Below are 22,291 nucleotides of genomic sequence, written 5' to 3' on the forward strand. Positions count from 1 at the left end.
CTATAGCCCCAGCCCCAAATTTCAGCTTTTTAACTAGAATTTTAATATTCCAATCAGTTGAAGATTTGTGGGTTTTTTTTCCTTAACACAGTCTAAAGTTTTAAAAATCCTATCATTAGTTAGATTAGCCTTTTTTACAAGTCTTTGGGAAGGTTTAATTTAACACAATTGTGATGTTTTGGATATCTGATGAAACAGTATAGACCCTCACCCAAATGTGGTTTGCATATTGAGACTGATGATGCCACACATCCCCACTCAAATAGGGTATGAAAAGATTTTCTACTCACATAACAAGATTTTATGGGGAGGGGAGAGCAGGCCTCCATGTTGATCTGAAAATGGCCTAAGAAAAGAGACTGCTTATGGGTTTTTAAGGTGGTTAGGGGTGAAGCTGGGGTGAGAGTTCTTGTACAGTTGTTACTGACACCAAAGGAGATAGCCCCTAGATTTTCTTATCAGTTTGACCAGATGTGGGAAAGAAGGGGAATCAGAAGAAATAAGGTTTAAAAATGTGTCAGCAGTTACACATCAAATATGGAGTTATACTCTTTATTACTTGACATTACAACCAATTTAAAAAGCACAAAATACAAGATATTGTACAATATTTACATAATTTCAGAAAATTTTAAACATCTTGATTTAAGTTATATATAATTAATTGAAAATACAAAATATAAGTATGAAATTGTTTTCTGTTGAAGACAGGGAATAAAGTTTTAAATGTTCTTCAAAAAAGGTTTAAACAAAAAGCAGGAACACCATTGATAACAACAACTCAATTTTCAGAAAATAGTCTTTCTCATACAATTTTCTTCCATTAAAGATAGAAAAAATAACTGATAAAATTAGAAATTTACTATTTGTTGTATTTAAGAGAAAACAACAGAGATTTCATTCACTGTCAATAATAAATTCTATGAAATGATTATTAGAATACCATTCACATTCTAGAACACTGATGCATAAGTGAAACCCAATAATTGTTAAAAAAAAAATGTTTAGTTGCTATAGTATACCCGAGCACTAATTCTAAACAATTGCCACTAAAAAGTCTTCTGATGACCTCAGGAATTCTTCTTATGAAAACAACTAAAATACCATTAAGAATGAAATTTGGACTCCAGGAATAAACAGATTTATATTTATAATAAAGAGTAATGGAAGAAGTATCAAATTTTACTCAGATTAACAAAAGTTCTGCCTGGGTATGCCTTGCAAAATCAAAACCAAAATAAATGACTAGCTAATGTCATAAATAAAAAATATTCAATATTTAAATATTTAAATTAATATAATCAAATAATTTCACTATGGTAAACCATTTCATTTCATCACCAAAAAAGGAGTATCTTCAGTTTTTAGTAATAATGTAAATTTATGCCCTAGATGATTATAAAATATTAAAATAATTCAAAAATTAATAACTAGTTCAAAAAAAAGTAAATTGTGCCGTATTTTGTGAGGAAGATGAAAAACCTTTTAATGAAGAAGAAGGTATTGTTTGATCCTGTTCAAAAGAAAAGGGAAAACTAAAATCATCTTTTCCAGTTCCAAATGTATGAGCTGAAGTGTCTGATGAAAAAGAAAATGTAAAGGTGTCTTCTCCTTCTGGTTTCCCAAATAAATTTCCTGAGGAAGACAAATATTACAAGATCATGCTATCCGTGTTACATGGAATGCATATAACCTAGAGGATTACAATACAATGTATACAATAAATATAGTACCACTGAATTATTTACCTGTTTAACAGATATTTAAATGTATTCTTCTCACATGTGAGGCATTATTCTTGGCACTATGGAAGGATAAACAGACTCAAACATAAACCCAACTTGTAAGTAATATGAACTCAAGTAAATAAAGAACTACTATATGTGGTAGAAGGTGTAGTAAAACACTTCAAATGAAGAGACTAGCACAGAGGCCCAGAAATAGGCATTGGAAGTATTAGAGTAACAGAAATCAGTTCAACTTGGCAAGATATTGAGAAATAATAATGATATATTAAGCAGGAATTAATAAAGATGAGCTTGGAAAGACAGTTGAATGTCTCACTAGAGAACCAGGACTTTATTTAGTAGGCAACAGGAAAACATTAGGCATTATCAAATACAATATGATATTAAATAAATTGTTTTATAAGGATTCTTCAGGAGAGAAGTGTAGAAAGGCTGGAACAGAAGTGTCTAGAAGTGGAGAAAACCAAAAGGAAAAAACTCTATTGTCCAGCAAAGAGATGGTGAAAATTGACCTTACCTAAACTATCATAGCAATGAAAATAGAGAGAAAAAATGTTAGATCTGAGAGACACTGCATAAGTCAAACTTATCCAACCATTATTTATTGACTAATTACAATATATACTAATAGCATTGTTCAAAAATCAACTTTATGTATAGAATTATTTGGTGTTTGACTCTCTGAATTTCCACTAAAGAAAAATACTGTTTTCATCATTATATTATTGAAAACTATAAATATTAAAATTGTCAACATCTTAAATTTAAAATAAATTATTATTAACTCTACAATAAATGAAAGATTTACCTAAAACAAGTCTCCTAAGGCACCTAATATTTTTTCCATAGAGAACTGATCAACTAGTACATTAAGCAAAAGAAATTACTTTGTACCACTTTGAAGTTTTCTTATATTTTTTAATATCTCAGTTATTTTACTCTAAATAAGCCAACTAGCAATTAAAATGGCTGAATGACTGGATGGACTGATTACCAGACAGTTATGTTTTGTTTCTCTCCCTTTCTCATTTTATTCTACTGTCTTCAGCACACACTCATAAATCTTAAAAAGAAAATTTAGACATAGATCCAGAAAAAACTAAAATCTTGAATAACTCTTTGCATAAATAAATTTGATTTCATTTTTTAATTTCACAAGATTATATGTGGGCTTCATAAAACTATGTTCACTGTAAATAAATATAGATTGCTATGCAAGGCAGGATTCTAGGTGCTGTAAGGAATTCAGAAGTGAATATAACAGGTTTTTGCTCTTCAAGAACCAAAAATCCAGAGAGTATTTCATATATATATATATATATATACACACACACACACACAAATAACAAATGATAGGAGGTAGAATATTTAAAAGTATAAAAAAGGGGTTGGGCATATAGCTCAGTTGGTAGAGTGCTTGCCTCACATTCACAGGCCTTGGATTCAGTCCCCAGCATTATAAAAAAAAGAATTAGAAGAAGAAGAAGAAGAAACATTTACAAAAATGAAAAAGAAGTCTTTTTGGAATGCAAGGTTGAGGGGAAAATAAAGGTTTTTATGGAATAGAACTTAGTCTTGAAAGATGGTTAGGGAAAATAAAGGTTTTTATGGAATAGAACTTAGTCTTGAAAGATGGTTAGGGATGGAAGTTGGAGATTACAAGAAGAAAAAAAGCAGATAAGAAAATATGGCTTATCTGGCACTATATTCTTCAGTCTAGCCAAAGCATGGGTAACTCTTACAAGGGAAAGGGCTTGAAAGGTATGTTGGAGCTAGGTTAGAAAAGTAGGAAAATAATTTGAGTTGATGGAGAGCCACCAAAAGCATCTGATTAGTGCAATTACAAAATCAACATTAGGCATGAAGATTATTTAAACTGTGATGTATAGGTAAGCTAAGAAGATGAAAAGACCAATTAAGATATGACTACAGTAGCACTGTGAATAGTTATTAGAGTTTGAAATATAACAGTTTTGATTAATATAGAAAAAGGAAATAAGTACTTCAGAGGAAGAACTGATAAAACTTGATTAGCTGAATTTAGTCAAAGTCACAAGGACAAGTTAAAATTATTACTGAATTTTGGCCACCACAATAATGGAGATAACATTAGGGACATTAAAAGAACAAATTTGATTTCAGATATGGTGAGTTTTTAATGTTAAAACATATCTTAGATATAAAAATATTTTCATTACAACTTCATTCTTAGTTATTGTTGTCAAGATCTTAGCATCATCCTTGTTTCCTTCTCATCCTTAAAGGTGATAGACAAATTCTTTCAGATCTATCTTCAGAAAAATTGATAATCAAAATCCCATTCCTTCTTACCAATTCTACTGTCATTATCTTAGCCATCACCAATTCTTACTTGTATTATTTTAATAGCTTCCTAATCTGTTTTCACTCATTTCCATTATTTGTTCCCCATATAGCAGACAGTAATATTTTAAAAGCCTGTTAGATCATTTCAGTCCTTTGCTCAAAACCCTCCAATGGTTTCCCATCTCACTTTCCAAAGATCTGAACAGTCTATAGGTCCCACGATTTGCTCCCTCTCCAATCTCTCTGATTTAATCTTCCTACATAATTCCTCCTTCCTTATTCCATTCCAGTTAATACCAATTTACCTGCTGTTCATTGAACATACTGAGTATGTGCCTATCTCAACTTTTCATCCTTCACTTGGAAAGCTTTTCCCAGTAGCTTGTACTACACCTCCTTCATGTCTTTCCTCAAATGTCACCTCTTAATGATTGCCTTCTCTGACTCCCTCGTAACACAGCAACTGCCTTCTCAATCCAAGTTCTTCTTATTCCCCTTATTCTGCTTTACCTTTATTTATATTATTAATTACAACCAATAAGTACAGAGTTAACCTCAAGCCTAGATTGATTCAGACCCACTTAGAAGAATGATCTTGGAGTCTGATTTCTCACAGCACCGTCTCCTTAGAAAATACAGAATTAAGGTAGATATGGAATGCTGAGTCTACAGCATTACTTGTTCTGTGTGAAATTACACCTGAATTAGAAGAGTTGTATAGGTCTTGGGCCTCATGACTAGATTTCTTTAAGAGCCTGCTGAAAACTGAGGCTGCAGCTTTTGTGTGTCAAGGCAACCTACATGCAATATAACTTATCCACAGCTGCCTGAAATCTTTCACATGGATGAGGTGGCAGAAGTAAGATTATTACTTGGGTATCTGATGATTGTACCCATGTTATTTCTTATTCCTCCTCTTATTAAGCCATTCACATTTCAATAAATTCTTACAGTATTGTCAAACCTTGGCATCATCCTTGTTAGCTATAGAGTAAATTAAATACTGAATTAAAAATCACAACATATGATCAGTTGCCAATTTTTGTTTAATGTACCACTTGATATATTATATATTGACTTGTCTATCTTCAGTCTCTCCCACTAGAACACAAACCCTATGAGAATTTTGCATATTTGTCCACTGTTCTATCATCAAAACCAAAGTAGTAACTGATAAAACAATATAATATATACACACACTTATTTATATTTTGAACAGATTAACCAATAAAAGAATAAAAGAAAGAAAATGCAATAAGAAGTAAGCACAGAGAGATAGGAAGAAATCCAAAGAGTCCAGAAAGAAGATATGAACAGTCAACTATATCATGCTGCAAAGGGACTGAATATGATAAACAATGCAAAATATTCATAATGTTTGAAAATTCAGAAGTTATTAGTAATCTTGGAGAAAGCAAGTGTTGTCAACGCAGTGAAAAAATCACGCTACATTGCTAAAAATAAAAGCAGTGAATAGTATAGAAGTCAAGAGTAATTTTTTAAAGAATAAACTGAATGCCTAGAAAAATCTATTAGAAACAAACTAAAATGCCAAGGGGGAAAGTTAGCATGTTTTTATAAGTAGTAAATCACTTACCAATTCCTTGTTGTGATGAGGGAGGATTTAGATTTGCTTCAGAATAATGTTCATTAAGCTGGAAAATAATTTCCATAAAATATTACTTGTCAAACCAGTAGAAAAACATACATAGTATTTGTATTTGAATCCAAAGCCTGGAACTTCTAATATGCAGCATTAGAGTAAGCATATAGTAATATTCTATACAGCACACTACTGTATTTTTTTTTTAAAAAAAAAGTTGTATTTTTAGGCTGGGGATGTAGCTCAGTGATACAGTGCTTGCCTAGAATATGTTAGGCCCTGGATTCAATCTCCAAAACTGAAGAGAGGTGGGGGGAGTGTTCTGTCTTCAAAAGCTGTCATTTATTTATTAAAATAAGGCCTACTAATTTTACTATACCAATAGATAAAGAATTAATAGGCAATATGTATTGCACTAAGGATAATTCCTACTTCAGGATCTTACTATAACATTAAATCCTAATAAAACTTGCTTGATTCTGAAGGTCTTTAACAAATCAGGGTCTTAGTACTGCTGACTATGAAAGTAAAAGGATGCTGACAGCTTCATGTCCATTCAGATCAAATTTTGCTGCAAAAAAAAAAAAAAAGTCTATTTTCTCAGTAAGATGGGCTTTTAAAAATGTTTTCATGATGGCTTAGTTTTTTTGTCCTTTTTTTTATCTTAATATTACCATATGACCACGTTACTATTCTTCTGAAACCTCTTTGTGGCGTATAATATTCCTCCATACAGACATACTGTACTATTCAATTATTCATTTATTTTGAACATTTAGGTTGTTTTGATTTTTCTATAATTATAAACACCACACTTAAAACATTTAAGCACAGAATCATATTTCTTTAACAATTAATAAGAAAAACTGTTTTACCATAAATCATGTAATTTAATTTTCTTTTTCAGGGGACTATTCACCAAATGGATCTTGCCCATTTCTATACTGAGGTAGCAATTTAAGTTCTTTTTTTAATTTTTTTAATATTTATTTTTTAGGGGTAGTTGGACACAATGCCTTTATTTTATTTACTTGTTTTTATGTGTTGCCGAGATCAACCCAGGGCCTCACACGTGCTAGGCGAACACTCTACCGCTGAGCTACAACTCCAGCCCAGTAATTTAAGTCTTAATATAATAAAGATGTTAATTATTTTTATACTTTTATCATATTGCCTGTCCAATTTTTTAACTTGGAAGTCTGAATGAAATTAACTTAATTGCTTTTTCTTTTGGTTCTTCTTCCACTGCTTTTATGCTTTGAGCATCCATCCTTCTGAGGTCTAGTAAATATTAACTTATATTTCCTCTGAAGTATTTTATGGTTAATATTTTTTCATTTATTTTAATTCATCTGTAAATTTACTGGCGTACAGTGTAAGTTGAGTGTCTAATTTATCCCTGAATGGTCCCATCTTTATCATATTCTAAATTCTTTTGTATCAAGACTATTTAACCCATACCAAATATCATTCTTTCAATCCTTATATCACACCATTTTGATTACTCTAAGTTTATATAGGGATGTTTTAATGTGTAAAAAGTGAAGTTCCCTTCACCAATTTATTTCATAATATATAGTATTTGTAATGATATTCTCTCATGTTTAATAACTATCTTTCCTTCTCTGTCAATCTAGATGGGAATGTATCAATTCTGTCAATTATTTTAAAGTACAATCCTTGGTTTTGTTTATTCTTATTTATTTATTTGTTCTATTTCAGTTATGTCATCTTTTTTATTTCTTCATTCTACTTACTTTGGATTTGCTTCATTGCTCTTTTTCTAGTTTCTCAATATAGGTCATTAATTTTAAATCTTTCCTCTTTTCTATTAACGTAATTATTTAACTAAATTATTTAAAGTTATAGTTTTGCTCTGGCTTTGGCAGCATCCTACAATTTTTTTTAAAAGAGAGAGTGAGAGACAGTGAGAGGGAGAGAGAGAGAATTTTTAATATTTATTTTTTAGTAATTGGCGGACACAACATCTTTGTTTGTATGTGGTGCTGAGGATCAAACCCAGGTCGCACGCATGCCAGACGAGCGCGCTACTGCTTGAGCCACATCCCCAGCCCATCCCACCATTTTTGATAAACTGAATTTTCATAATAATTCAGCTCAAAATGTTTTCTGACTTCTCTCATGATTCATTCTTTGATTCATGACCTACATATTTAGGATTTTTCTAGATATCTTATTGTTACTGAGTTCTAATTTAACACATTCTAATTCCAATGCTTTTAAATTCCTTTACTCTTATTATGGCCCATAATATAGTTGATCTTGGTGAATGTACTATTAGCACTTGAAAAGAACATGTATGAGGCAGTTGTGGGATACAGTGTTTAAAAATGGTGTAGGGGATTGATGCTGTATACAGATATTACAGAAGATCTGATTGTGTTGTGTGATTCTATCAATTGCTGATAAAAGGGTATTAAAAACTTCCAACTATGCTTGAGTACTTGACAACTTTGATTTTATGTATATTGGAGCTGTTATTAGGCACAGTTACACATTTGTGATTGTTGTATCTTCCTTATAAAGTGGACTTTTTACCATTCTGAACCATTTTTATCTTCAGTAATACTCTGAATCTCAAGACTACCAAAAATGGTATCAATATGGCCATCATGACCATTTTTTTTTTTTAGGGAGGGGAGTACCACGGATTGAACTCAAGGGCATTTGACCACTGAGCCACATTCCCAACCCTATTTTATATTTTATTTAGAGACAGTGTCTCATTTAGTTGCTTAGCACTTCACTGTTGCTAAGGCTGGCTTTGAACTTGAGATTCTCCTGCCTTAGCCTCCCAAGCCAGTAGGATTTACATGTGTGCGCCACTGCATCTGGCAGCCCTTTTTATTTTTTTTATTTTTAAAACAGAATCTCACTGAATTCCCAAGTCTGGCCTTGAACTTTCTGTTTTCTTGCCTCAGCCTCCCAAATAGCTGTGATTACAGGAGTGCACCACCACATTCAATTTATTTTTTTTTTATGCATTCTTATAGTCTCTACCTTTTAATGGAGTATTTAACCCATTCATATTAAAAAATCATTTAAAAGTTCATGATTAGGTCTAACATATTGTTACTTATTTTGTTCCCTTGTTTTTTGTCACTCCATTCCTTCTTTTTTGCCTTCTTTTGGATGAAACTTTTTCTTAGAATTCTATTTTAATCTATCACCAACCTTATTTTTGAAAATGTTCTTGCTTATTCTTGAATACATTTCTCCCAGGACACACAGTAATTATTTGGTCAATCTCTTTCCCCAGCTCTACCACCACAAAAACAAAACATAACAAAAACTAAAGACATCTTGCCAGGACTTTAATTAGATCCATAATGGATTACGTTTATAAATTATTTTGAGAGGGAATTTATCTTTATAATATTTTCTTTCTAAACAAGTACATCATGTTATATATTCAATAATTTTCAGTAGTTTTTCTGTTTCCAAAATGTATATGTCCCCTGATGAGGTTATTTATATACACTTATTTTAACATTCATAGTATTAATGTAAATGAGAATTTAGTAACTCTAATCTATTTTTCTAATGTACTTTTCTAGGGATTACTAATTTTTTGTTGTTGTTTTTTGGGGTGCTGGAGATTGAACCCATGACCTTGTACATGTGAGGCAACACTCTACCAACTGAGCTATATCCTCAGCCCCACTAGTTTTTGAAGTAAGTATTTAAGTAAAATTGAGACCAAAGTTAAAAGAAACAAAATATGAAATGTATACTACTATATCATCAACAAACTTATAATTTCAACAACTTAATATAGTACAAGGAACACAGTAATAAAAATTCTAATAAATATAAAAAACGGCTAAATATGACTAATTTAAATAAGTAATAATACTTATATTACATTGATACTTATATGGTATTATTAAGTGATTGAAACTTTTCTAAATGTTTTATGTGCATAAACTCACCTAAATATTTACAAACCTTATGGTGATAATTATTTTCATTTTACAGATAAGGAAACTGAGAGTTACCCAAAATCTTACATATAGTATTCACTCAAGTAATCAGGCTTCAGAGTCTAGTTTTAACCACAAATTTATAGTCTCTACTTTTCAAATAAAGCATGTCTTAATTTGGGGCTTAATTACTAAATACACAAATAAGCATTTCCACTGAATAGTAGCAATGTTGATGCAGGAAATTCCTTCGGTCTTTTAAAATGAACCAATGATAATGTTGCCATGTACACACACATAGTTGAAAAGACAAAACATGAAGCCATTGTAAGTTCATTGATAATATGTAAAGTTTGTTTTCAAAATATGTAGTTTGTTTAGTAGGTACATTAATTAAAAAGACAAATTCATTTCAAATTGCCCTTAACTGAAATTTAAATCATCCCTATCTTGAAATTTAAAAAAATAAATACAGTGAATTTGGGGCATCTAAAGTTAAGAGCAAAAAGATAATAGGGAACTTTGCTATACTACAGCTACCCAGATTTTTTTTTTAATTGCCTTTACTGGTACTCTGTCCCAGGATAGTTTGGTACTAAGGAAATAAAATTACCCCAAAGTTTCAGTGTACAATTTTTAGAAATCAACTTTAGTTTCTCATTTTACCTGATCTGATGAAATTTCTGAATCAAATACAGAAGAATCAAATAAATTCAGTCTAGGTGATCTAGAAGTATAACTTGTAAGAAATGAAAATCCAGAGGATTCTTTTTGTGTTTGACCTTCAGGTACTGCATTTCTGTTACAAAGAGATTTTTAAAAATCATCAAAATGTTAAAAATCTATCACTAAACACTGAAGATTGACCACAAGCAATGTCATGGGGGTAAAAATTAGCATAGAAGGGAAGGTAGGAAGTAGTATTGAAGCAACCTATAAAGAAAAGATGGTTTGGGAGGAGACTAATATGGAAAATCAACTTTGGGATAATTATTATGAATATCTATTCAATATTCTGTCAGGCACTCTTCTAGGTACTTCCATAAGCATAACTTATTTCTCATAATAACTCTATAATACAGTTATTATTTCAGTCACTTTAATTTTACAGTAAAGGATTTTTAAGCACAGAAAGTATAAATGATTTGCTCAAAAAAATACAGTAAGTTCTAGAGTTGAGAATTGAATTCAGCACTTCAGATTCAAAGTCCAAGCCCTTAACCCCAACACAGTCTTCAAGATCTTGAAAGTCAGTAACAAGCTGTGTCTATTTTGTTTTTAAATTTTTTTTTTTTTTTTAGTTTTTGATAGACCTTTATTTATTTATCTGTGGTGCTGAGAATCGAACCCAGTGCCTCACACATACCAGGCAAGGGCATTACTGCTGAGCCCCAGCCCCAGCCCCAACAAGCTGTGTCTGGATTAGAAGCCAGCCATTACTAAGTTTCTATCAGGGAGTTAAATAGTAAAATGATCCGGAAAAAATAGATAATACAATGTGTAACACATTGGTTAGGAGAATAGATTCTAAAACCAGAACTACCTGGGTTTAAAATCTCAACTCTAACATCTATTACTTGTATTACCTATAATTATGTTTCCTCATTTATAAAAATAATGATAATAATGTACCTAAAATGTATAAGATTGTTGTGAACATTAAATGATCAATATTAAATGGTCTAAAGTGCGTATAACAGTGGCTCACAGATAGTGTTACGTAAGTGTTTTTAAAATATAATAGGGGCTAGGGGAATAGCTCAACAGAAGATTAAGTACTTAGTATTCACAAGGCCTTGGAGACAATTCCAAATACCAAAAAAGAAAAAAAGTGTGTGTGTGTGTATATATGTATGAAGTGTAACAATACTTCCATAAACTATCTCTATGACCATGAATGAGTCATTTAACTTTACAGATCATAATTTTCTCATCCATGGAGAGAAGTTTTAGCATATAATCTGATATTCCTTAATAATTCTCAGATTTAAAGTTGAGTTTCACTTTAAACATGCTGTGCTTGAGGTCAACAGCATAGTATTCATATATAAAACTTTTCTAACAATTTAAAATACAGAAGTAGGATATAGGTGAGATATCCCTGATAAAGTGAAATCTATCTGACATATTTTGGAAAAACCTCAAGGATCAGTATTAAGGAAGAGACTGAACTAAAGAAAATGTTTAAAGGTAGCACTATTTTCTTGAATGCAAACCATATATCTATAGTTTTCAAAGATAAATATTCACGTTAGAGATATTTATGCCTAACTAGCTTACTAAGCAGAATGGCAATTCTTGCTTCAGACACTATAACACGTGGGAAAATGACTGCTGGAACATTATTCAATGATAAGCCCACAATCTTCCAAATATGGCAGTAGCTCTTTAACATTTTAAATTTCTCTACAAAATTTAACCCTTTGGAAAATTTTAAATGTATATAGTATTGCCCTGGGTAAGTACTCAGGATCTACATCATCTTCAGCTAAACGCTGCAGGAAAAATGGGGAGGAAGACCTGTGAAACAAGAACAGCAGAACATTAATAATTCAAACAGGATGATAGGTACTTGGAAGTTCATTATGCTAGTCTCTGCATGTCTGAAATACTCTATACTAAAAAAAACTTTTTAAAGTTACAAGTATAAGTCATTTTACTATTCCTATCAATTTTATATGACTCAGTGCATAATTTACTTATAATTATCAAATAAAGTCCTACATTTCAAATGAGGGAGCTTTAGGAAACTGTATTTTCTCCAAAGATTCATGTGACTTCATAGCTTCAGGAGTTTTTAAAAATATAGGAATTTCAGGAGTTTGTGGAAAATTCTCAGGCCTTTCTTCTACTTCATCACTATTATCTTCTATTGACTTTCCAAAATGTTCTGTATGTATAGGCTGCAAATTCAAAGTAACAGAAAACTAAAAATGAATGTCGTTGCAGTAACAGAATGACATATATAAAAATGCACAAGACAGAAAATACCATACTAATCTGTAGTCATTTCACAGATAAGTAAAATAAGGATAACTGGAAAAGTGATATTAAAATACCATTCAAACAATAATTATTTTAATGATCAATTTTTTCTTTTCTTTCCAGCTCCATCTTCCTCGTTCCTACTTGAGAAAAGTATAACAACCAGAAAATACTGAACTTGATAAAGAATAATGTTTAGGACTGTAGTATAGATGAAGAATTGTATATACTAACTCCTTGAAAGGAAAGAGTAATTTGGGTCTGACAAAAAAAATTTAAATGTACTTATTATTTGTATTTCCTTACAGAATAATACTACTATATTGTTTCTCTTATTTAAACCTTAGTATCCAGGTAAAGTTTAAAATATATTGTCTACATCTATCATAAATAAAGCTTCCCACTATTCAAAAATACTTTCCAGACATTTTTATGGCAATTACTGGTCTTGGACTGCCACAACAAATCATTTAATCTTACCAAATTGTAGTCTCAATATATATCAGCACTTAGTTTTTTAAAATTTTAATTTATCAGCCCTTATTAATGACAAATTTTTGCATATTTATGTGTAAACTTTTTGTGGCTTTTGGTTTTCATCTTGTTCTGTTTTATTTTCTTAGTGGTGCTGGGAATGGAACCCAGTGTTTTAAGCATGCTAAGCAAGCACTCAACCACTGAGCTATACCCCCAGTCCTTTTGGCTTTTTGTTTTGTTTTAATTAGTTATAAATGACAGGAGAATGCATTTATGCACTTTGATATATCATATATAGATGGGACATAATTTCTCATTTTTCTGAGTGTGTATGTTGTAGAATCATATTGGTCATGCAGATATATATATATATATATATATATATATATATATATATATATATATATATATATATATATTTCATTCTACTGTGTTTCCTATTCCCACATCCCCTCCCCTCTCCTCCCTTTACTTCCCTAAGGTAACGCTATTCTTCTCTCATGTTTTTGGCCTTGCTTTTGAATCTGAAAAATAGAATCTGTAACTTCCTAGAAACCTGATTAGCAACTAATAAAATCTCACATAAACAATCTTTATTGCACTAAATCCAAAATTAAAATGGACACAAAATTTTAAAATTAGAATGGTTAAATCAAACATTTGACTTACTTGTGAAGTGCATTTTGATTCTCTTAATTGTCTTACTGTCCCTTTTTCTCCACACTCAGCATCTGTTACATGAGAACAAACTGTTTTTCTTTTTGCAATTTTATTATAAAATAAAACACATTAGTTTAACCATATGAAATTGCCAATATTTAACTCTGTTAGTCTACCAAAATGGCAATTTCATATTTCAATCCAATATATACAAATAAGAGAATAAAATATAATATAAACAGTTTAATAAACAAAATTATAAAGAGAACACTCATATAACCATATCAAGTAAAGAAATAAAACATCACAAGCACTCCAAAAGGTCCTATATTCTCCTTCTCTTAGAGGTAATCCCTTATCCAGACTTTTGTGATAATTTTTTCCTAATTTGTTACATATGGTTTTATCATCTAAATAACATATCTTATTTTCCTGTTTTAAAATGTTATATCATGAAATTAAATATGTCCTATCTCTTGCTTTTGTTTACTTTTTTTGTTTGAGTAAAATATGCTTGTGAGATTCATCATTCTGTAGTACATGATATAGTTTTCTTACTGATATAAAGTATTCCACTGCACAAACAGGACATTATGTATCTAAAGATTCTACTGCAAATGGGTATTTAGGATGTTTCCACATTAAAATTATTACAAATAATAACATTCTTTACTGATACAATTGAATGTATATACTTGTATTTCTTAAAGTATATGCCTAGAGGTGGAAATTATGAGGAATAGAGTATGTGCTTTTCTCAAGACCAGATGCCAACCTTTTCTAATGTAGTTGTACTAATTTCCACTGTGACAACTAACCACATTGGAAATCATTCAATCTCATCAGACAAATTAGCTCTAATTTATTAAAGACAATTCCTACCAATAGTTTGAAAGTTCCTATTGTTCTGTATTCTCATCAAAACTTAATATTGTGAGACATTTTGAATTTTGCTAATTCAGTAAACATGTAATGATAACTCAATGTGGGTTTGGTTTTTTTTTTTTTTCAGTTCCATGATTTGCTGAGTATCTTTTCATGTTTATCCGCCACAACGTTTCTTTCTCTTTTTAAAATACCTAGTCATATTTTGCATATATTTCTAATTGGGTTGTCTTTTCTTCTTTTGTAAAAATTCTGTATATACTTTCAAATTACTCTTTTTAGAGCTTTCTGTATTGCAAATATATCCTCTGGCTTGATGATACATCTGATACTCTTTTAGGGTATCTTTTGATAAACAAAAATCTTAATTTTAATGTGGTCAAATTCATCAATTTTTCTTTTATGACTGGGCTTTTTAATTCCTGTTTAAGAGATCTTTCTCTATATTGAAGTCATGACAATATTATTCTATCTGATCTTCTGAAAGCTTTCTTGTTTTTGTCTCCTGAATTTAAATAAAAATTACTATTTTCATTACATATTAATTTCTTCAAATTTGGGGTCTAAAGATTATTGAAATAAATATTTTTATTTCAAAATAATTATATGACTTCTTGTGTATGAAGCCTCATCATATATACTCAACAACAGGTAGAGTTATGCCAGCGATATGCAGTTCCCTGCACTGTTTGATTAATTTTTTTGTCCTTGTTTAACACTGTTGGTTTGGTATATAGAGCGAATTATAAATAGCTAGAACAGATCACCCGTATAGGTAAGATAAGTTTTTATCTTAGAAGAAAGCAAGGAGACTATTCATTTGTGTACAATAAACATATTGTGTTGGATCTCCTAGTAAGAGTAAGTGAAAAAGACTCTAAGTATATAATCGTTCTAAAATGCATACATTAACAGAATTTTCCTGGGATCAGAAAAAGTCATCTTTAAAACTTCAACATAAAAGTCAATAATCCAAGAAGAAGAGAAAAAGACTTCCACATGGCATAATAAATTAAATAATTATTGTGAAATACTAGATTACCAAAATACGTATGCATGTATGCACTTAATATACAATATATACTCATGTTTATATTTATATATTCATGTATACATGTATATACATAACTATACAAACATGCATATTGAAATGTATATGGAGAGAGAGAAAAATAAATTAGTATTTTCAAAGATATGAAGTTTCAATAGCTAGCTCATTTGAGAATAATAAATTCATGCATATATACTGTGATCTTTCTGTGACTTTATTCAAAGAAAATTGTCCAAGATACTAATATATCAATGCAAAAATATAATAACATTATTTATAATAGTAAAAAACAGGAAATCAAAAAGAATTCAATGTGAAAGAATGGCTAAAGAATGGCTAAATAATGGCATATCCACACAATGGGACATTATACAGTCATTACATAAAAACTAATTAATGACATGTTGAAATAACCTCAATAATTTATCATGAAGGGAAAAATGATGCAAAATTATATACATAGTATAATTAAAATTTGGAGGGTAAAAGAACAAAACAAACATATGCATAGAAAAAAAGACTAAAAGAATATACACTGGTATGTATCATGTCCATTATTTCTGCGTGGTAGTATTTTTTATATTTTTTTGTATTTCAAAATTTCTACAATAAAATACATTTACTTAATATTTAGAGGGAATACGTTTTAAAACCAGGCATGCATGATCAATTATACAGAGATGTAAACAATCCAAATAATTCTACTATAAAAAACTGATGTAATTTATTACCCTTATTTATTAGGAAAAATATGAATAGCAAATACCTGTTTGTCTTTTTTCAAACCACTGATTGTTGTTTGATCGTTTCTGAGGAGTTAACAATCTAAAATGCAATGCATATAATTTTTATATTATTTTGAATTGATATTCACAAATTTCAGAAATTAAAGTTTTTTTTTATTGGGGGAAGGTAGGGTTGGGGATTCAAACCAGGACCTAGTAGCATGCCATGTAAGTCCTCTACCACTAAAACTACATCCTCACCTCTTAAGAATTTTCTTATTTTAAAAAATTACCTGAACTGCATAAAATTTTGTGAACTTTTAATATCAGTAACATGTGAACATTTTGAATTGTTATTCGCACCAGAATCATTAAATACCTGAAAGAAAAAAAGAAAGCATTAGAATTGACTACATATGATGTGGGGAGAAAGGTACACTCATACATTGCTGGTGGGACTACAAATTGGTACAGCCAGTAAGGAAAGCAGTATAAAGATTCCTTGGAAATCTGGGAATGGAACCACCATTTGACCCAGCTATCCCTCTCCTCAGTCTATACGTAAAGGACTTAAAAACAGTATACTACAGGGACACAGCCACATCAATGTTTATAGCAGCACAATTCACAATACCTAAACTTTGGAGCCAACCTAGATGCCCCTTCAGTGGATGAATAGATTAAAAAAAATGTGGCATACATACACAATGGAATTTTACTCATCATTAAAAGAGAATAAAATCATGGCATTTGTAGGTAAATGGATGGCGTAGGAGAAGATAATGCTAAGTGAAGTTAGCCAATCCCTAAAAACCAAATGCTGAATATTTTCTCTGATATAAGGAGGCTGACTCATAGTAGGGTAGGGAGGGGGAGCATGGGAGGATTAGATGAATTCTAGATAGAAAAGAAGGGTGGGAGGGAAAAAGAGGGGCAGGGGATTAGCAAGGACCATGGAACGTGATGGACATCATTATCCGAAGTATATGTATGAAGACTCGAATTGGGTGTCAACATACTTTATATACAAACAGAGATATGAAAAATTGTGGTATATTGTGGGAGACCAACCTTACATGTGACTGAGTCACACTCCCGACTGGGTTCTGAGGTGCTCAGTCACAGAAATGTGGCAGAGCTTTGCCCACTCTTCTTGGGTTCCAGGGACAGTGTCTTGTGCATGGGTGTGTCTTGCTACAGCCCCACAGGTGAAACTATGCTCACCTGCTCCTTTGTAATATAACCCCTTGCCCTGTTTAGGATAGAATCTTCCCATGGAAGTGCCTTGTGTGTCCCCTTCTCTTACTGTGTCCTTGGGTGTGGCCTACCCAGGTGTCAGTCAACCTGCTGACAGTGGACATCATGAAGATAGACTCAGCCCCCTAAAACCTGACCCCTTATCTCATTTGAATAGCTTCTCCTTAATAAAAGCTCTCTCTCTTCCTGTGGACCATTAAGGTCAGAGGAGCCATCACAGCAACCCCAAAGAAAACGGTATTTGTGTCTCTTGTGTGGTTATTTTGCACAGCCCAGTCAGCCCAGTTTAACTGGAGTAAACCCTGAGCCTCTTAGTCGAGAAAACAGAAACCCGTGAGTATATATGTGTAATAAGAATTGCAATGCAAAAAAAAAAAAAGTACATGTAAAAAGGCATGAATTGAACATACTCTGTATACAAAGATATGAAAAATTGTACTCTATATGTGTAATAAGAATTGTAATGCATTTTGCTGTTGTGTATTTAAAAAAAATAAAATCAATAAAACTAAAAAAAATAACAATAAACATTTGCTAAAGCTATACAAGTTTCTCTCATTTCATTGGCATTTCAACCTTATCATCATCATTAGCAATATAATGCTTATATACATTAACTGAAACTACTACATATAAAACATACAAATACTGGAAAACAAATTCAAAACCCTCAATGAATTTGATGTTTATCATAAATATAATAAACTATTTTTATAACAGTTAAGGTAAATCTTTTTAAAATTTATTCCCTTCATACTATAACTAATTAAGAAAATCTTGCCATTTCTCAAATGATGATCTGCTCTGTGTCCCTCTATCCTCTAAAACCTTTGAAACGGAATACAGAAAAGTAAAAGAACAAATTAAAAGATTGAAGCCTGAACTTTCTTTTTTATTTACATGTGAAAGAGCTAATACTTCATTTTTAATTTTAAATAAATTTTTTTAATATTAACATGTAAGCCACTGCTTTATTATGTTCATTTACAGCCTTTAATTTTCCCTAAAAATATCTGGCTTAAATGGAAAGTTTATTTCATTGTTTTTGTTATGATAGATGTTCTGTCAATTTTTGCTTTGCATAATTTGGTGCAACATGGTTTTTATGATTTCTCAATAAACTGTTCTCTTTAAAAAATAAGAAATATATATATCCTTGCTAATGCTTTTCATCTTAAACTCCATTTAATATGACATTGTTATTTTTATATATTGTTATATTTGCTTTTTTGTTTGTATTTGCCTGATACATACTTTCCATTTTTTATTTTTAGCCTTTATTTGTAAAATTGTTTCAGCTATTCTGTTTTAATAGTATGTAACTGTATTTTTAAAATATATCCCATACAAGTACCTCTGTCTTCTAATAGTGGTTTAACACAGTCAGATTTTTATGATTGTTTATCTGTTCAGAACTTTTCCCAGCATCTTATTTGTTTACTATCTAAATGCTAACTGTTGTTTCCACTCTGTTGACCTAATTTTTATCTTTTTTCTTCTACTTTTAAAAAATTTACACCTTCCATTTCTCTTCTGATGATTTTCTTAAATATTTGACATACAGACATAAATTTACATTTTTCCAGAATGTATACTTAATCAGCATTTATATTTTCTCCCTACATCTACTACCCCTCCACCACCAAAAAATTAAAAACATCGGTAAACATTTGTTTTCCTCATTTATCTACCTTCATCCCATATTAAAATCATCTGTAATTTTAGATTTCTATAAGACTTAAGTTTCATTTTAGTGTCTGAATTAATTACAAATCATTGAAAGGACAAATTTTTTTTCATTGAGGAATTCCCTCTGGACTGTTTTCAAGGGAAAATAAAGATGTGCAATATCAGCAGTTAGTTATTTGGTTGGTGTAGTCCTTATTTTTCACAGGCATCAAGAACCATCCAGGACACAAGCCAGTTTCTCTTACCCATGCTCCCTTACTCACTGCTTCCACCTGGAGTCAGTCATCCCATTACTGAGGCTGACCAAAGGCAAAGTAGAGAAACAAAGATGAACATGAGTTAAGTTACTTAACTCCCTCTGAAGGAGCCCAACAAATTATCCTATTGATTGTCCCTGGATCTCTATTTTGTTAACAGAATTATCCTATGCATGTCTCAGGTTATAATTTCCTTCTTCAATCCAATCAGTGTTTCTTCTTCCAGAGATTTTTCAAGTTTTTGGTTTAATAGATATAGGGCTTGGTATTTTAAAATATTTTTTCCATTATTTTGAAGGCAATCGAGCAGATTATAGTCTATATTCAGAATGTCATATTCAAATTTAAATTTTTTTAGATCCCAAAGGTTATGCTAATGGCTGATTTAATATATTTATAACACACACCTGCACACACACATCTCTGTCTCAAGTATAGTACATTACTCTCATTTAATGAAAGCAAGTATTTAATCTATATTATTTAAAAAGAAATACCTACGTGTGGGTCTTTTTCCTTTTGTCTGAAGTCAATGTTGGCAAGCTTTGACTGCTGCACAGAAAATTCTTCTTTGTTATCTAGATTATTAAGTAATACTACTTAAAATCAATTCTGAAGATAGAATCAAACATCATCTCTGACTTTTTTCTCATACTGAGGATTGAACCCAGGGCCTTATGCACACTAAGTTTGCACTCTACCACTTAGCTACAACCCTGGCCCTCATCTCCACCATTTAATCTAACCTTATCATTTAGACAATCAAGTCTATATGAATATCAAATTTAAATTTAAATACACAATTTTAAACATCAAATCTCTTAATTTATCACTCTATATTCACTATTATAGCAATTAAATATGAAATGATAAAATGACCAACTGGCAAAACTGTAGCTTTAGAATCCATAACCAAAAAAGACAAAGTAATAATAGTAATGATGGAGGGGAGACAGATAATATAGTTAAACTAGTTAATCTATGGACCCTTGAATGAAATCTAATTCAAATGTTTCAATGACCAAGTCTCAAACACTATTAACACAAGTATGCTACCCATAGAAGTCATACATATGACAATATAATTCCTCAAATAAAAATATATAATTATTTATATTCCTCTGACAGCTGAGCAACCCAACCAGAACACATTTTATGTGAAAAGTTTCCTTCTCAGAGGGAAAAAATATGTAGAGAAGACATTTCTTGTTTGTTCTCCAACTCAAAGCAGTACTTTCCTGAGTCTAAGTCTCCAGTATTGTTTGTTCTTGCTCACGTCAAATGATAACTAAAATTTATTTTATTTCTCCTTCTGTGGGTTTAACCCAAACAAATAAAGTTATTAAATAATAAACAATTCTGTACCTGTAACTCTTGGTTCTGAAGAATGCATCTTTTTTGGTCTTACTAATTTATGAGGTTCATAAGGAAGAAATAATTGAGTGCTTTGAGGGATTTTATTCAATACAAGCATATGCTCATCTTTTTCAAAAATTCTAAAGAGAAGAACAGATTACATTAAATATGAGCTAAGTAAAAATTAACATATTCTGAAGCTAGAGGATATTTAGATACTATATAGTTAAAATCCTCCACTTTGCAAATAATGAAACTAAGTTCCAGAGATTTTTTTAAAGAGAGAGAGAGAGAGAGAGAGAGAGAGAGAGAGAGAGAGAGAGAGAATTTTTTTAATATTTATTTTTTAGTTTTTCGGTGGACACAACATCTTTTGTTTGTATGTGGTACTGAGGATAGAACCCGGGCTGCACACATGCCAGGCGAGCGTGCTACCGCTTGAGCCACATCCCCAGCCCCAGTTCCAGAGATTTTTAACAGACTTTTGTACAATATTATTAAATTACTTGGTAATAGTATCAGAGCTAAAACACTTTTCCTGATTAAGTCCAGTAATCTTCTCAGTATGTCACAATTTTATTTTTAAGACATAATCATTCTTTTTGTTTTGGTACTAGGAATTGAACCAAGGGACACTTAGCAACTGAGCCATATCCCCAGGCCTTTTTATATTTTGAGACAGAGTCTCATTAAGTTGCTTAGGGCCTTCTTAAGTTGCTGAGGCTTCAAACTTGCAAGCCTTCTGCCTCAGCCTCCCAAGTCACTGGGATTACACACATGCATTAATACATCTGGCAAACAGTCATTTTTAATGACTTTTCAAACATATCAAAAACATCTTAAACCAAAAGTCTAATCATAAAAGTAACATTTTAGATTTCAGAGTACTTTAAACTTTAAAAAGACTGATTTGGAAACAAATCAACTACCATGAATACAGAAATCATTAAAACAGTAATACATTATAAGTGGGTCTTTTAAGTTTTTTACTGAAAGATAATTTCATTGACTTCTTCCTAAATCAATGAAGTAGAATAAATGCTATCAAATACACTGATTCTACCTTATCAATTTAGGATACATGATAAGTTCCCCAGTACCAAACTTTACATATACCATAGTTTTCCCTATACATACATAGACAAATTTAACACCTTTTCCATCTTAACTAAGCAAGCACTTATTACACATTGTAGCTTTTTTCCCTCCTTGGTGGATTTAACCCAGGAGTACTTAATCACTGAGCTACATCTCCAGTCCTTTTTATTTATTTTTTAAATTTTGAGACAAGTTATCTCTAAGCTGCTTAGGGCCTAAGTTGCTGAGGCT

At 31.1% G+C, this 22,291-nt stretch overlaps 1 protein-coding gene across 5 annotated transcripts in view; it reads right to left on the bottom strand.

Moving 5' to 3' along the window:
• Positions 1–555: 555 nt before the first annotated feature.
• The window catches only part of C5H14orf39 (chromosome 5 C14orf39 homolog), a 35,674-nt gene continuing 13,938 nt past the window's right edge, over positions 556–22,291 (bottom strand). For 3 of the 5 annotated variants that reach the window (XM_040275693.2, XM_078050009.1, XM_078050011.1), the window contains 9 exons: positions 20,972–21,102; positions 20,108–20,184; positions 16,697–16,782; positions 16,445–16,503; positions 13,752–13,813; positions 12,345–12,523; positions 10,287–10,419; positions 5,671–5,728; positions 556–1,635 (listed from right to left, as the gene is read on the bottom strand). In XM_040275693.2, the coding sequence (XP_040131627.2) occupies positions 1,436–1,635; positions 5,671–5,728; positions 10,287–10,419; positions 12,345–12,523; positions 13,752–13,813; positions 16,445–16,503; positions 16,697–16,782; positions 20,108–20,184; positions 20,972–21,102 (985 nt within the window). In that variant the 3' untranslated portion in view covers positions 556–1,435. The remainder of the gene's footprint in view (positions 1,636–5,670; positions 5,729–10,286; positions 10,420–12,344; positions 12,524–13,751; positions 13,814–16,444; positions 16,504–16,696; positions 16,783–20,107; positions 20,185–20,971; positions 21,103–22,291) is intronic. The other 2 variants (XM_078050010.1, XM_040275695.2) reach the window with 1 other exon arrangement.

The sequence above is a fragment of the Ictidomys tridecemlineatus genome, chromosome 5 (assembly GCF_052094955.1).
Source record: "Ictidomys tridecemlineatus isolate mIctTri1 chromosome 5, mIctTri1.hap1, whole genome shotgun sequence".
Lineage (NCBI taxonomy): Eukaryota > Metazoa > Chordata > Mammalia > Rodentia > Sciuridae > Ictidomys > Ictidomys tridecemlineatus.